Source organism: Acipenser ruthenus, chromosome 4 (genome assembly GCF_902713425.1).
Source record: "Acipenser ruthenus chromosome 4, fAciRut3.2 maternal haplotype, whole genome shotgun sequence".
Lineage (NCBI taxonomy): Eukaryota > Metazoa > Chordata > Actinopteri > Acipenseriformes > Acipenseridae > Acipenser > Acipenser ruthenus.
Window position 1 is genome coordinate 106,632,315 of NC_081192.1, and position 13,539 is coordinate 106,645,853.

The following is a 13,539-nucleotide window of genomic DNA, read 5'->3' on the forward strand; positions in this document are numbered from 1 at the left end:
GAGGGAGTCATTTACTGTACAATCCACATAGCCCAGTCTCATTTACTGTACAATCCCCATAGCCCAGTCTCATTTACTGTACAATCCACATAGCCCAGTCTCATTCATGAGAGACCTCATCTACTGGAGGGAGTCATTTACTGTACAATCCACATAGCCCAGTCTCATTTACTGTACAATCCCCATAGCCCAGTCTCATTTACTGTACAATCCACATAGCCCAGTCTCATTTACTGTACAATCCACATAGCCCAGTCTCATTTACTGTACAATCCACATAGCCCAGTCTCATTAATGAGAGACCTCATCTACTGGAGGGAGTCATTTACTGTACAATCCACATAGCCCAGTCTCATTAATGAGAGACCTCATCTACTGGAGGGAGTCATTTACTGTACAATCCACATAGCCCAGTCTCATTTACTGTACAATCCCCATAGCCCAGTCTCATTTACTGTACAATCCACATAGCCCAGTCTCATTCATGAGAGACCTCATCTACTGGAGGGAGTCATTTACTGTACAATCCACATAGCCCAGTCTCATTCATGAGAGACCTCATCTACTGGAGGGAGTCATTTACTGTACAATCCCCATAGCCCAGTCTCATTTACTGTACAATCCCCATAGCCCAGTCTCATTTACTGTACAATCCCCATAGCCCAGTCTCATTTACTGTACAATCCACATAGCCCAGTCTCATTTACTGTACAATCCCCATAGCCCAGTCTCATTTACTGTACAATCCACATAGCCCAGTCTCATTTACTGTACAATCCCCATAGCCCAGTCTCATTTACTGTACAATCCCCATAGCCCAGTCTCATTTACTGTACAATCCACATAGCCCAGTCTCATTTACTGTACAATCCACATAGCCCAGTCTCATTTACTGTACAATCCACATAGCCCAGTCTCATTTACTGTACAATCCACATAGCCCAGTCTCATTTACTGTACAATCCCCATAGCCCAGTCTCATTTACTGTACAATCCCCATAGCCCAGTCTCATTTACTGTACAATCCCCATAGCCCAGTCTCATTTACTGTACAATCCACATAGCCCAGTCTCAGTTACTGTACAATCCCCATAGCCCAGTCTCATTTACTGTACAATCCCCATAGCCCAGTCTAATTTACTGTACAATCCACATAGCCCAGTCTCATTTACTGTACAATCCCCATAGCCCAGTCTCATTTACTGTACAATCCCCATAGCCCAGTCTCATTTACTGTACAATCCCCATAGCCCAGTCTCATTTACTGTACAATCCCCATAGCCCAGTCTCATTTACTGTACAATCCACATAGCCCAGTCTCATTTACTGTACAATCCACATAGCCCAGTCTCATTTACTGTACAATCCACATAGCCCAGTCTCATTTACTGTACAATCCACATAGCCCAGTCTCATTTACTGTACAATCCCCATAGCCCAGTCTCATTTACTGTACAATCCACATAGCCCAGTCTCAGTTACTGTACAATCCCCATAGCCCAGTCTCATTTACTGTACAATCCCCATAGCCCAGTCTAATTTACTGTACAATCCACATAGCCCAGTCTCATTTACTGTACAATCCCCATAGCCCAGTCTCATTTACTGTACAATCCCCATAGCCCAGTCTCATTTACTGTACAATCCCCATAGCCCAGTCTCATTTACTGTACAATCCCCATAGCCCAGTCTCATTTACTGTACAATCCCCATAGCCCAGTCTCATTTACTGTACAATCCACATAGCCCAGTCTCATTTACTGTACAATCCACATAGCCCAGTCTCATTTACTGTACAATCCACATAGCCCAGTCTCATTTACTGTACAATCCACATAGCCCAGTCTCATTTACTGTACAATCCCCATAGCCAGCAGTGATTATAGCTCAAAGGCCTGTTAGAGACAATCACACAAATGATTAAATATAAGAGGAAGAGATTTCAGAACCAGCACTCTGCACTGCTTCTTGGCTTCAAGTTGACTTCCAGCATGCTCTTCAGCACATAGTATTCAACACCAAAACCTACTGTTTGTAAAGGACATTTTGGACAGTGCATATTTCCAGAAACTGGCCCGTGGTGAAGGACTTTGATCTTGGTCATCGCTGTGCTTTTCACAGCGCATTGAACATGCCACTGGGCTCACACTATTATGCTCCCTGTGTGGTCACCAATATGGTTCTGCTTTCCCATGGTTGTTCCTGAGTAGTTGCACACCACTCACACAGCTTCTATAGGGATCTACTGGATTGCATGACATGTCACATGACAGTGTGAATTTGCATATATTGCAAACTAAGGCGTTTCCTTATCAGAAGGATAACTTGAAATCCAGCCTCCTCAGGATGGTCTAGCTCCTGAGACTCACAATGCCTCAAACCAGCCTTCTATGTGGATGCTTTGTGGAGCGCTGGATACTGGACATGCTTTCTCCACACACTGAGACTCACAATGTCTCTGTGGATGCACTGTGGAGCGCTGGATACTGGACATGCTTTCTCCACACACTGAGACTCACAATGTCTCTGTGGATGCACTGTGGAGCGCTGGATACTGGACATGCTTTCTCCACACACACAGAATCACAATGTCTCTGTGGATGCACTGTGGAGCGCTGGATACTGGACATGCTTTCTCCACACACACAGATTCACAATGTCTCTGTGGATGCCCTGTGGAGCGCTGGATACTGGACATGCTTTCTCCACACACACAGATTCACAATGTCTCTGTGGATGCTCTGTGGAGCGCTGGATACTGGACATGCTTTCTCCACACACACAGATTCACAATGTCTCTGTGGATGCACTGTGGAGCGCTGGATACTGGACATGCTTTCTCCACACACACAGATTCACAATGTCTCTGTGGATGCCCTGTGGAGCGCTGGATACTGGACATGCTTTCTCCACACACACAGAATCACAATGTCTCTGTGGATGCACTGTGGAGCGCTGGATACTGGACATGCTTTCTCCACACACACAGATTCACAATGTCTCTGTGGATGCCCTGTGGAGCGCTGGATACTGGACATGCTTTCTCCACACACACAGATTCACAATGTCTCTGTGGATGCTCTGTGGAGCGCTGGATACTGGACATGCTTTCTCCACACACACAGATTCACAATGTCTCTGTGGATGCACTGTGGAGCGCTGGATACTGGACATGCTTTCTCCACACACACAGATTCACAATGTCTCTGTGGATGCTCTGTGGAGCGCTGGATACTGGACATGCTTTCTCCACACACACAGATTCACAATGTCTCTGTGGATGCTCTGTGGAGCGCTGGATACTGGACATGCTTTCTCCACACACACAGATTCACAATGTCTCTGTGGATGCACTGTGGAGCGCTGGATACTGGACATGCTTTCTCCACACACACAGATTCACAATGTCTCTGTGGATGCTCTGTGGAGCGCTGGATACTGGACATGCTTTCTCCACACACACAGATTCACAATGTCTCTGTGGATGCACTGTGGAGCGCTGGATACTGGACATGCTTTCTCCACACACACAGATTCACAATGTCTCTGTGGATGCTCTGTGGAGCGCTGGATACTGGACATGCTTTCTCCACACACACAGATTCACAATGTCTCTGTGGATGCACTGTGGAGCGCTGGATACTGGACATGCTTTCTCCACACACACAGATTCACAATGTCTCTGTGGATGCTCTGTGGAGCGCTGGATACTGGACATGCTTTCTCCACACACACAGATTCACAATGTCTCTGTGGATGCACTGTGGAGCGCTGGATACTGGACATGCTTTCTCCACACACACAGATTCACAATGTCTATGTGGATGCTCTGTGGAGCGCTGGATACTGGACATGCTTTCTCCACACACACAGATTCACAATGTCTCTGTGGATGCTCTGTGGAGCGCTGGATACTGGACATGCTTTCTCCACACACACAGAATCACAATGTCTCTGTGGATGCTCTGTGGAGCGCTGGATACTGGACATGCTTTCTCCACACACACAGAATCACAATGTCTCTGTGGATGCTCTGTGGAGCGCTGGATACTGGACATGCTTTCTCCACACACACAGAATCACAATGTCTCTGTGGATGCTCTGTGGAGCGCTGGATACTGGACATGCTTTCTCCACACACACAGATTCACAATGTCTCTGTGGATGCTCTGTGGAGCGCTGGATACTGGACATGCTTTCTCCACACACACAGATTCACAATGTCTCTGTGGATGCACTGTGGAGCGCTGGATACTGGACATGCTTTCTCCACACACACAGATTCACAATGTCTCTGTGGATGCTCTGTGGAGCGCTGGATACTGGACATGCTTTCTCCACACACACAGATTCACAATGTCTCTGTGGATGCACTGTGGAGCGCTGGATACTGGACATGCTTTCTCCACACACACAGATTCACAATGTCTCTGTGGATGCACTGTGGAGCGCTGGATACTGGACATGCTTTCTCCACACACACAGATTCACAATGTCTCTGTGGATGCACTGTGGAGCGCTGGATACTGGACATGCTTTCTCCACACACACAGATTCACAATGTCTCTGTGGATGCTCTGTGGAGCGCTGGATACTGGACATGCTTTCTCCACACACACAGATTCACAATGTCTCTGTGGATGCACTGTGGAGCGCTGGATACTGGACATGCTTTCTCCACACACACAGATTCACAATGTCTCTGTGGATGCACTGTGGAGCGCTGGATACTGGACATGCTTTCTCCACACACACAGATTCACAATGTCTCTGTGGATGCACTGTGGAGCGCTGGATACTGGACATGCTTTCTCCACACTCACCCTTAACTGTGCGACGGCAGCTTTCCCCTCCTCGCTCTCCTCGTCCAGCTCGTCATCGCTCCACTCCCACTCCCCGTCCTCCGTCTTGTGAAGCCGCCCGCTGGAGCCTGGCACCCTCCGCACCTTCGCAAGGGAAATGACGGGAATGAAATACAGAAGGGTGTGATCCCCTGGAAATATATCTGAATCTGCCCACGAATCACCAAGTGCTCCCATTGGCTTGGACCAAAGCACAAATAAAATGTGCAATGCCATCAGTTGTTGCTAATGGTAATAGTAAAGAAGTCCAATACATACCAAACCTTCTATTATGTTCTTTTCTGCTTTAACTCTTTAAAGGTACAAAGCACATAAGTGTCTCACAAATACACATATTTTTGCATTGAATCTGGGTTTAAAACGTACTGCCAGGTTGGATCTGGTCATCCAAATTGTCAAATTCCTCCACGTGATACCTGAGTCACTCTCAATTCTATTACATGAGCCCGTTTGAAGAAGAGCTCAATTCTATTACATGAGCCTGTTTGATGAAGCGCTCAATTCTATTACATGAGCCCGTTTGAAGAAGAGCTCAATTCTATAACATGAACCTGTTTGAAGAAGAGCTCAATTCTATTACATGAGCCCGTTTGAAGAAGTGCTCAATTCTATTACATGAGCCCGTTTGAAGAAGAGCCCAATTCTATAACATGAACCCGTTTGAAGAAGAGCTCAATTCTATTACATGAGCCTGTTTGATGAAGCGCTCAATTCTATAACATGAACCCGTTTGAAGAAGAGCTCAATTCTATAACATGAGCCCGTTTGAAGAAGAGCTCAATTCTATTACATGAGCCCGTTTGGAGAAGAGCTCAATTCTATTAGATGAGCCTGTTTGAAGAAGCGCTCAATTCTATTACATGAGCCCGTTTGGAGAAGAGCTCAATTCTATTAGATGAGCCTGTTTGAAGAAGAGCTCAATTCTATAACATGAACCCATTTGAAGAAGAGCTCAATTCTATAACATGAACCCGTTTGAAGAAGAGCTCAATTCTATAACATGAACCCGTTTGAAGAAGAGCTCAATTCTATTACATGAGCCCGTTTGGAGAAGAGCTCAATTCTATTAGATGAGCCTGTTTGAAGAAGCGCTCAATTCTATTACATGAGCCTGTTTGATGAAGCGCTTAATTCTATAACATGAACCCGTTTGAAGAAGAGCTCAATTCAATAACATGAACCCGTTTGAAGAAGCGCTCAATTCTATTACACGAGCCTGTTTGAAGAAGCGCTCAATTCTATAACATGAACCCGTTTGAAAAAGTGCTCAATTCTATTACATGAGCCCGTTTGAAGAAGAGCTCAATTCTATTACATGAGCCTGTTTGAAGAAGAGCTCAATTCTATTACATGAGCCTGTTTGAAGAAGCACTCAATTCTATTACATGAGCCCGTTTGAAGAATTCAATTCCTTGTGTACCTGACTGGGTTAAGGGGGTTAAATTAGGAAAACACAGATTCTAGGAATCTCATTTCCAGTTTGTGTTTTACTGGCAGTTTAAGCAATAGATGTATTAAATGTATGAAAGGTGAGCTGCACAGGGCATGGAGGTACAAGCCAACCAGAGTTCAGACTTCCAGAGAATAATAAAAAAGGGTTTTACCTTTTTAGATCTTTCTATTATCGTGGGCGCCCGTTGCAGCAGCCTTTCTTGTAAAAATTCTTTGTTCTAAAATTTAAAAAATAATAAAATAAACAAACAAGCAGGCATTTACAGTGACAGACATAAAGCAAGCTTTTTTGTTATAATACTGATATAATTTCATTATGATAATCAATATAAAAATGTAGTTATTATTATTATTATTATTTATTTCTTAGCCGACGCCCTTATCCAGGGTGACTTACAATTGTTAGTTACAGTACTGTGGCTAATAATAAACAGAATACAATTTAGCAAAATAACATTCACTAAAACGCACCAAATCATCAATCAATATATAATAATAATAATAATAATAATAATAATAACGCACTGCATTTCTAATCACTTCGATCACTCGACTGCAGGCCATGAATTACCATGAAATTGCATTCCCATTGAGACCTTCTCCTACAGGGCAATACTTTGTAAATAGGTGGGAAGGGTCTGGTCAGCACCGTCGTGTTATCTGGTGTAATGGTACTAATGTATGGTACTACCATGTGTTATTGTATGGTACTACCATGGGACAGGCTAGTTACCATGTAAGAGCAGAAATCATTGGTAGTTAGCTAGTAATTACCATGTTGTTACCATGGCTACTGAATGTAGCCCCCGGAATGTAAAGTGCCAGCATCACTTCTTTCAGTTATGAAAACCATGTGATGGAACAAAACCATATTAAAAGTGAAAAAAAAATTCAGATCTGCCCTGATTTTTGCCCTGAGTTTTTTAGATTAGAATCCCTTGAGTTGTTATCTGCTTGAGAATCAACCACACTGGCACTTGAATCTAGTTTAAATTAATTCTGAGTTCCCCTGGTAACTAAAGTACAGTCTTTTAAACCAAAAAACAGATAACTACTGAAAAATATCAAGCCAGGGATGGAAATAAGACTCCCATTGCAGAGCAGTTTAATCCATTCCTAGTTTTACTATGAGTTTAGTAAGACACACACCTGTGCTTGTTACCTATACACCGCGGCTGATCAAGCTGGAATGGGTGAAACTGCTGTGCCATGAGTCTTATTTCCATCCTTGCAGACTGTCTAGACCACCAAATAAATAGAAACAGCAGCTGCTTTGCAGAAAGTCGGCACCAAGTTTCATCTCTATTATACACAGCATACTGCAGTTACACAGCATCCTCAATGTAACTTCAGAAACAACCCAATACCTAGCTTACCTGTGTGATCTATGCTAAACTGTTCCCAAGTGCACTGCAATTTAAAAAGTGTGCTCTCATAAAAGCAAAGCAAAGTAGAGGTGTTTTCTTGCCTGGAGTCACTACTCTGCTCTGCTTTTAGCTAAAACTCTTTTTGCCCTTCTTTCTTTTGGCCATTTTATCCCAGATGAAAGAGCCTTGTTTGGTTCCATAACACTTTGTGGCAGGAACCAAACATCACTTTACAGCCAAATCCAACTACACATGCATTATATAAAGTAGTACTGTGCCTAACATGTGGCAATACATTGACATATAATGCATGTGTAAAACAAATGCATCGTGATTTCTGAATACAATGATGCATGTGAAATAAATAAGGGCCGCCCAGATGTTGAAACTGCTTGCACAGCATTCCAGTAGTTCAGGCATGTACTGCATCAGACAGGGAGAGCACTGCTTGTGGGGTTTCCAGTAGTTCAGGCATGTACTGCATCAGACAGGGAGAGCACTGCTTGTGGGGTTTCCAGTAGTTCAGGCATGTACTGCATCAGACAGGGAGAGCACTGCTTGTGGGGTTTCCAGTAGTTCAGGCATGTACTGCATCAGACAGGGAGAGGATTGCTTGTGGGGTTTCCAGTAGTTCAGGCATGTACTGCATCAGACAGGGAGAGGATTGCTTGTGGGGTTTCCAGTAGTTCAGGCATGTACTGCATCAGACAGGGAGAGGATTGCTTGTGGGGTTTCCAGTAGTTCAGGCATGTACTGCATCAGACAGGGAGAGGATTGCTTGTGGGGTTTCCAGTAGTTCAGGCATGTACTGCATCAGACAGGGAGAGCACTGCTTGTGGGGTTTCCAGTAGTTCAGGCATGTACTGCATCAGACAGGGAGAGGATTGCTTGTGGGGTTTCCAGTAGTTCAGGCATGTACTGCATCAGACAGGGAGAGGATTGCTTGTGGGGTTTCCAGTAGTTCAGGCATGTACTGCATCAGACAGGGAGAGCACTGCTTGTGGGGTTTCCAGTAGTTCAGGCATGTACTGCATCAGACAGGGAGAGGATTGCTTGTGGGGTTTCCAGTAGTTCAGGCATGTACTGCATCAGACAGGGAGAGGATTGCTTGTGGGGTGTTAATCTCGCCTTTGTTAAAGTAACAGACCAATCAGATGCAGCTTCCGCAGAATAATGCAAGTTGGCCAGGCCTCTGCCTAGCTAAACACACAGTACATTCAGATCAGGAGTTCTGACTGCTGAAACAACTCTGACACTGCATCACAACAGCACAGCAGACAATAACATCGGCCAGTTCAGTGCTTATTACAACCACTAGGAGGATGCCTCTTACCTTTGCTTTCTGGAAGAATTTGTGCTTTAAAAGCTCTGCCGACGTTGGCCTAAAAGAAAAAGAAAAACAGTCAGCAACAGAGCATGGAATACGTGCGTGTGCTGTGGGCAAACAGTCTAATGAAATGGGTCGGCAGCAGCATTTAAGATTTAAGCTACAGAAACCCATGATGTGTGTTATTCACTGGGTTCCTACTGAATACACTCAGTCCCTATGAGATGATTCTGAGGGTGGTCTTATAAAAAGCCTGCTTCGCGTGGTTCTTGGGGGTAGTAACAACCGAGTTTCAGTACAGTTGTTCGGCAAGTGTCCAAAAAAACTAAAACAAAAAACAAAAGTAAAGAAAAAGAACCCGAAAAGCATCTGACCTCTTTTCTGGGTCTTTCTGAAGACACAGGGAGATCATCTTCCTGAAAGACTTGCCGTATTTCTTCACTATGTCTTTATCCTGGATGCCTGTCTCCAAGCCTGGCGGGTCGTTCTGCAGGGTAAGCATTAGAACCTGCAGGAACGCAAGCAGTTAGTGCTGAGCTGCTCTGAAATCATGTCCTGCTCACTTCTCAAAGTCTCTTTGTATTACTGCGGCCGTCATGATAAACTAGCTGCTAAATGCAATTGCTTTTTAAAGAGGAATCTGAATTGAAAAGTAGGAGCTGACCTGGCCCTGGTTATACTGTACATGTCTGACTGAAGCTCATTAACATGCACACCCCTGTTACTATCGCTGTTGTGCATATTCCTCAATTATAGTTCTCAACATGACTGCGGCTGTTTTGATATTCTCATTGGTTAATTACTTTCCCTGTACCAATCAAATTAGAATAAAAACGGAAAAAAAAACACAGTAGCCAAAAGGCCATTATTAAGGCTGTATTTTGTTCACAGATTTCACGATTTCCATGAAATGTATCCATTGTTGTGTAATATGTAAATATAAATATTTAGGAACACTTGCTGTATAATAACTCGAGAGAGAATTCTCAATTTTGAATCTGACCACACTATTTTTTCTGCTTTAATAAATATTATGTTTAATTGAGAACTCTCTTGAAATACCTTATTTTTAGACTGTGAAATGCTGTGAAATTACAGTGAAAAAAACTACAGCCCTAGTTATTACACTGTATCAGCTCAAATAATTCCTTAAGAAATGAAAACCCTACGTATGACCCCTTCCTGACTGAGTATTTGTGATTGCTTTGGTATGGTTTCTTTTGTTTTAAAGCTGGTCAGAATGCTACCATAGTGATTAAACCCTCCCGGTTTGTACTGGATTTGGAGAATACCTGAAACTGAGCTACAACAACATGGTGTGGGGGATTCGGGACTTTACACAGAAGTGAGTGTTATTCAACATGACAGAGAACATCACAATGGACTTCAGCAGCATTCCCTGATCACTGATGATCTCAGGCCCATTACAGTGATGCAGCCTTTAAATCTTGTCATGTTCAGAACCTTATTGGAAGTTCCACTACAAGACCTTCATTCGAATCTGCATGAATCTCTCCAGGGGTTGCACTGCCCAAGAATGGAAGTGGAGCACGGGCTCAACAGCCTGTATTTAATGAACTCTGCGCTCATACAGCACCGTGTTCTGTAAAGAGACACGTTATTCACCGGTCCCCTTATGCTTTTTAGGATGTTTGCAATCATTCAAATGTTAGATAGGTTTTGATATGTTCTTGTTAAGCTGCCTGACTTCAGGACCTGCTCATTGCTGCCACAGCCATGTGCAACACAGGCTAGATCAGCAACTGCGTCTTTATTTAGAGAAGTAAGAGCCGGCGCCATCTAGAGAGCATGTGAGAAGGATCCAGTCTTATTCTGTATCGATGGAAACACATACTGTAGCTGTGCAGTACTATGAAGGCACTCTGGCTGATCTAGCCTGTGTTGCATGCTGTAGGTCTATGGCACTCGCCTAGTAGAGAAGAGCAGCTTGAAGCTGTTCACAGGGTTTCGGTGCTGAGCCTACTCAATTCTACATAAGATTTGGGAGAAATGACCTCGCTGTTGTTACTCGTGATGCCCAGGTCTCACAGTAAACCCTTCTGATGAGGGACAGGCTGTATATTCAATGTTTTCTACCTTCATGGGTGGGTATTTGTGGTAAGGAGCGGCTCCTGTTGCCAGTTCAATAGCGGTGATTCCAAAACTCCAGATATCAGCTTTGAAGTCATAACCTCTGACCTGAAATACAGCAGAAAAGCACTGGATTAGCTGCAGGCATAGGAAACGGCCAAACCATTCCCAGCACGTCAATGGAAAAACAAGCCTTAAAACACAGGAGTGTGGATACAAAATAATCTGGACCGTATTGTACTAAGCATTGCACTGAATGCAAATTCAATAATGCTTTTCCATTTACACAGTGCATGTCGATCACATTGCAACTGCAATGAAAGACAAGGGAAAGCCAGCGTTCTGTATGTCACATGGTTCGCTTTTATCTCCAGAGTGGGATATAAATCCGTGGCGATATTACCCGGAGTGATATTGCCTGGAGCATCAGGCATTATCGATCACATTACAAATACACTGAGTTAAGCAGAGATGAATGTAACTCAACGCATCACCGCTGCTCTCTGAAAGCAATGAAACACATCTCAATAACTCTACCTGTTCCATCACCTCCGGAGCCATCCAGCAAGGGGTTCCTACAAAGGTTTTCCTCACTTTATTCCTGGTCATGTCCCCGCCTGTTGCGAGGAAGGCACTTACACCAAAGTCTGGAGCAGGGAGGTAAAACGCAAATATGGTTGAGTTGTAACGTCTGTAATGTATTTGTGCTTTGCACCGTTGAAATGTTCCTGTGCTGGCCCTGCAGGCACAAAGTGCATAAACTGAACACATGTCCTTTTTAACTGCACCAAGCGTCAGGGTTTCAATCCCATCAGATGTCAAAGCACGACGATGTGCTCGTGAAACTCAAGAAATCTGAAACTGAACAACCTAAATGTATGATGAGGATAAAGTGGTGTTATTAAACTCCAGCTGTGCAAATACAAGTTTACTGTGGTGATGTGCTGGGGGGGGGGGGATATTTGTGAGGCAGTTATGCACACAGTAAAAGTGGTGGCAAAATACAACATTAACATGCAAGCCTGTGTTACGGTGCTTTGACAAAGAGTTTAACTGCTCTTCCAGCCTAAATACTTGCCATAGGTATAGAGCCATCTAGTGCACAGCTAGTATATTGCAGGCACAATAAAGAAAGGTTTCCAAAGTGGCAGATCACTAGATGTCTCTTAACTCTAAGCACAGTCAGAGCACATCAACAAAGACTGAAAAGCACAGCATTTGAGTGAATGCCATTCGAACCAATCACAGTAAATTGCAAACATCATACAAAGTTAATAGACAACGTAGAGCTACTAACGCTTAGATAATATAGAGTACTGAACTTTCAAGACAACTGTTCAAATCGGCAGCTGCACAATGATCTTTTACTTAACCCTTTCAGTCCTGGCGGGAGGTCTCGTCTTATCTGTTTAGAGTTCTTAAAGCTCTGAAGGGACTTTAAAGTGCATTTACCAAAACATGTAGAATATATAGTGTCCTGTTCTCATGTACACTCAATAAAGGAGCTCCTTTTTGAACCTGTGTATATAAATTAATCTTGCATTCTTCAGGACTGGTTAAGGCTCAGAGTAATTACTGTCACTGTGATAATGAAGAACAAAGGCAGAATGTATGAAGAGGAGAGAGCATGTTAAACACTGAACCCAGTCTTACAGCTTTCATTATTAAACAGCACAATTCAAAAACACAATAATCATCACAGCATTTCCATTCTGTTCCCTGCCACCTGACGCTTCATTGAGGGCATGGAAAATAAAAGATGCCTCTTTGTGTGAAGATAAAGCTGGAGCCCCAACTGAGTGCCCACTGGGCAATTAAAATACATTACAATCAGACACACTTTCACAAATGTTCAGTTTCTCATCATTTTAATTAAATGTCAGCTTCCCCTGTAACCACGCTGACCACAATAAGCACAGACAGAGCTGCATAATGCAGGATGAGAAGGAGAAACAATACAGCTTCACAATTCCAGGATCAGTTTTGATTGACAGGTAAGATTTGAAGAGTTCACATTCCATGTGTCATTCAAATTGGAGCCCAGGCTGGCAGTCTTCATTAGAAGGCTCTTTGGTGAGCCAGTGAGTATCGCATTCTATTAGAATCTATAGAGGGCAGCAGTGTGGAGTAGTGGTTAGGGCTCTGGACTCTTGACCGGAGGGTCGTGGGTTCAATCCCCGGTGGGGGACACTGCTGCTGTACCCTTGAGCAAGGTACTTTACCTAGATTGCTCCAGTAAAAACCCAACTGTATAAATGGGTAATTGTATGTAAAAATAATGTGATATCTTGTAACAATTGTAAGTCGCTCTGGATAAGGGCGTCTGCTAAGAAATAAATAATAATAATAATCTAAGCCCGGTTCTTTGTTCCTATCACAGAATCTAAGTCTAGTTCTGTGTTGCTATCACATAATCTAAGTCCAGTTCTGTGTTCCTATC

General features: G+C 43.6%; 1 protein-coding gene across 2 annotated transcripts in view; it reads right to left on the reverse strand.

Annotated features, from left to right (window-relative positions):
* Positions 1–13,539, reverse strand: part of LOC117400393 (serine/threonine-protein kinase OSR1-like) — an 81,305-nt gene that overhangs the window by 13,650 nt on the left and 54,116 nt on the right. For both annotated transcript variants that reach the window (XM_059023378.1, XM_034913461.2), the window contains exons 6-11: positions 11,637–11,746; positions 11,106–11,207; positions 9,383–9,516; positions 9,015–9,063; positions 6,467–6,532; positions 4,824–4,946 (exon numbers count right to left, since the gene is read on the reverse strand). In XM_059023378.1, the coding sequence (XP_058879361.1) occupies positions 4,824–4,946; positions 6,467–6,532; positions 9,015–9,063; positions 9,383–9,516; positions 11,106–11,207; positions 11,637–11,746 (584 nt within the window). The remainder of the gene's footprint in view (positions 1–4,823; positions 4,947–6,466; positions 6,533–9,014; positions 9,064–9,382; positions 9,517–11,105; positions 11,208–11,636; positions 11,747–13,539) is intronic.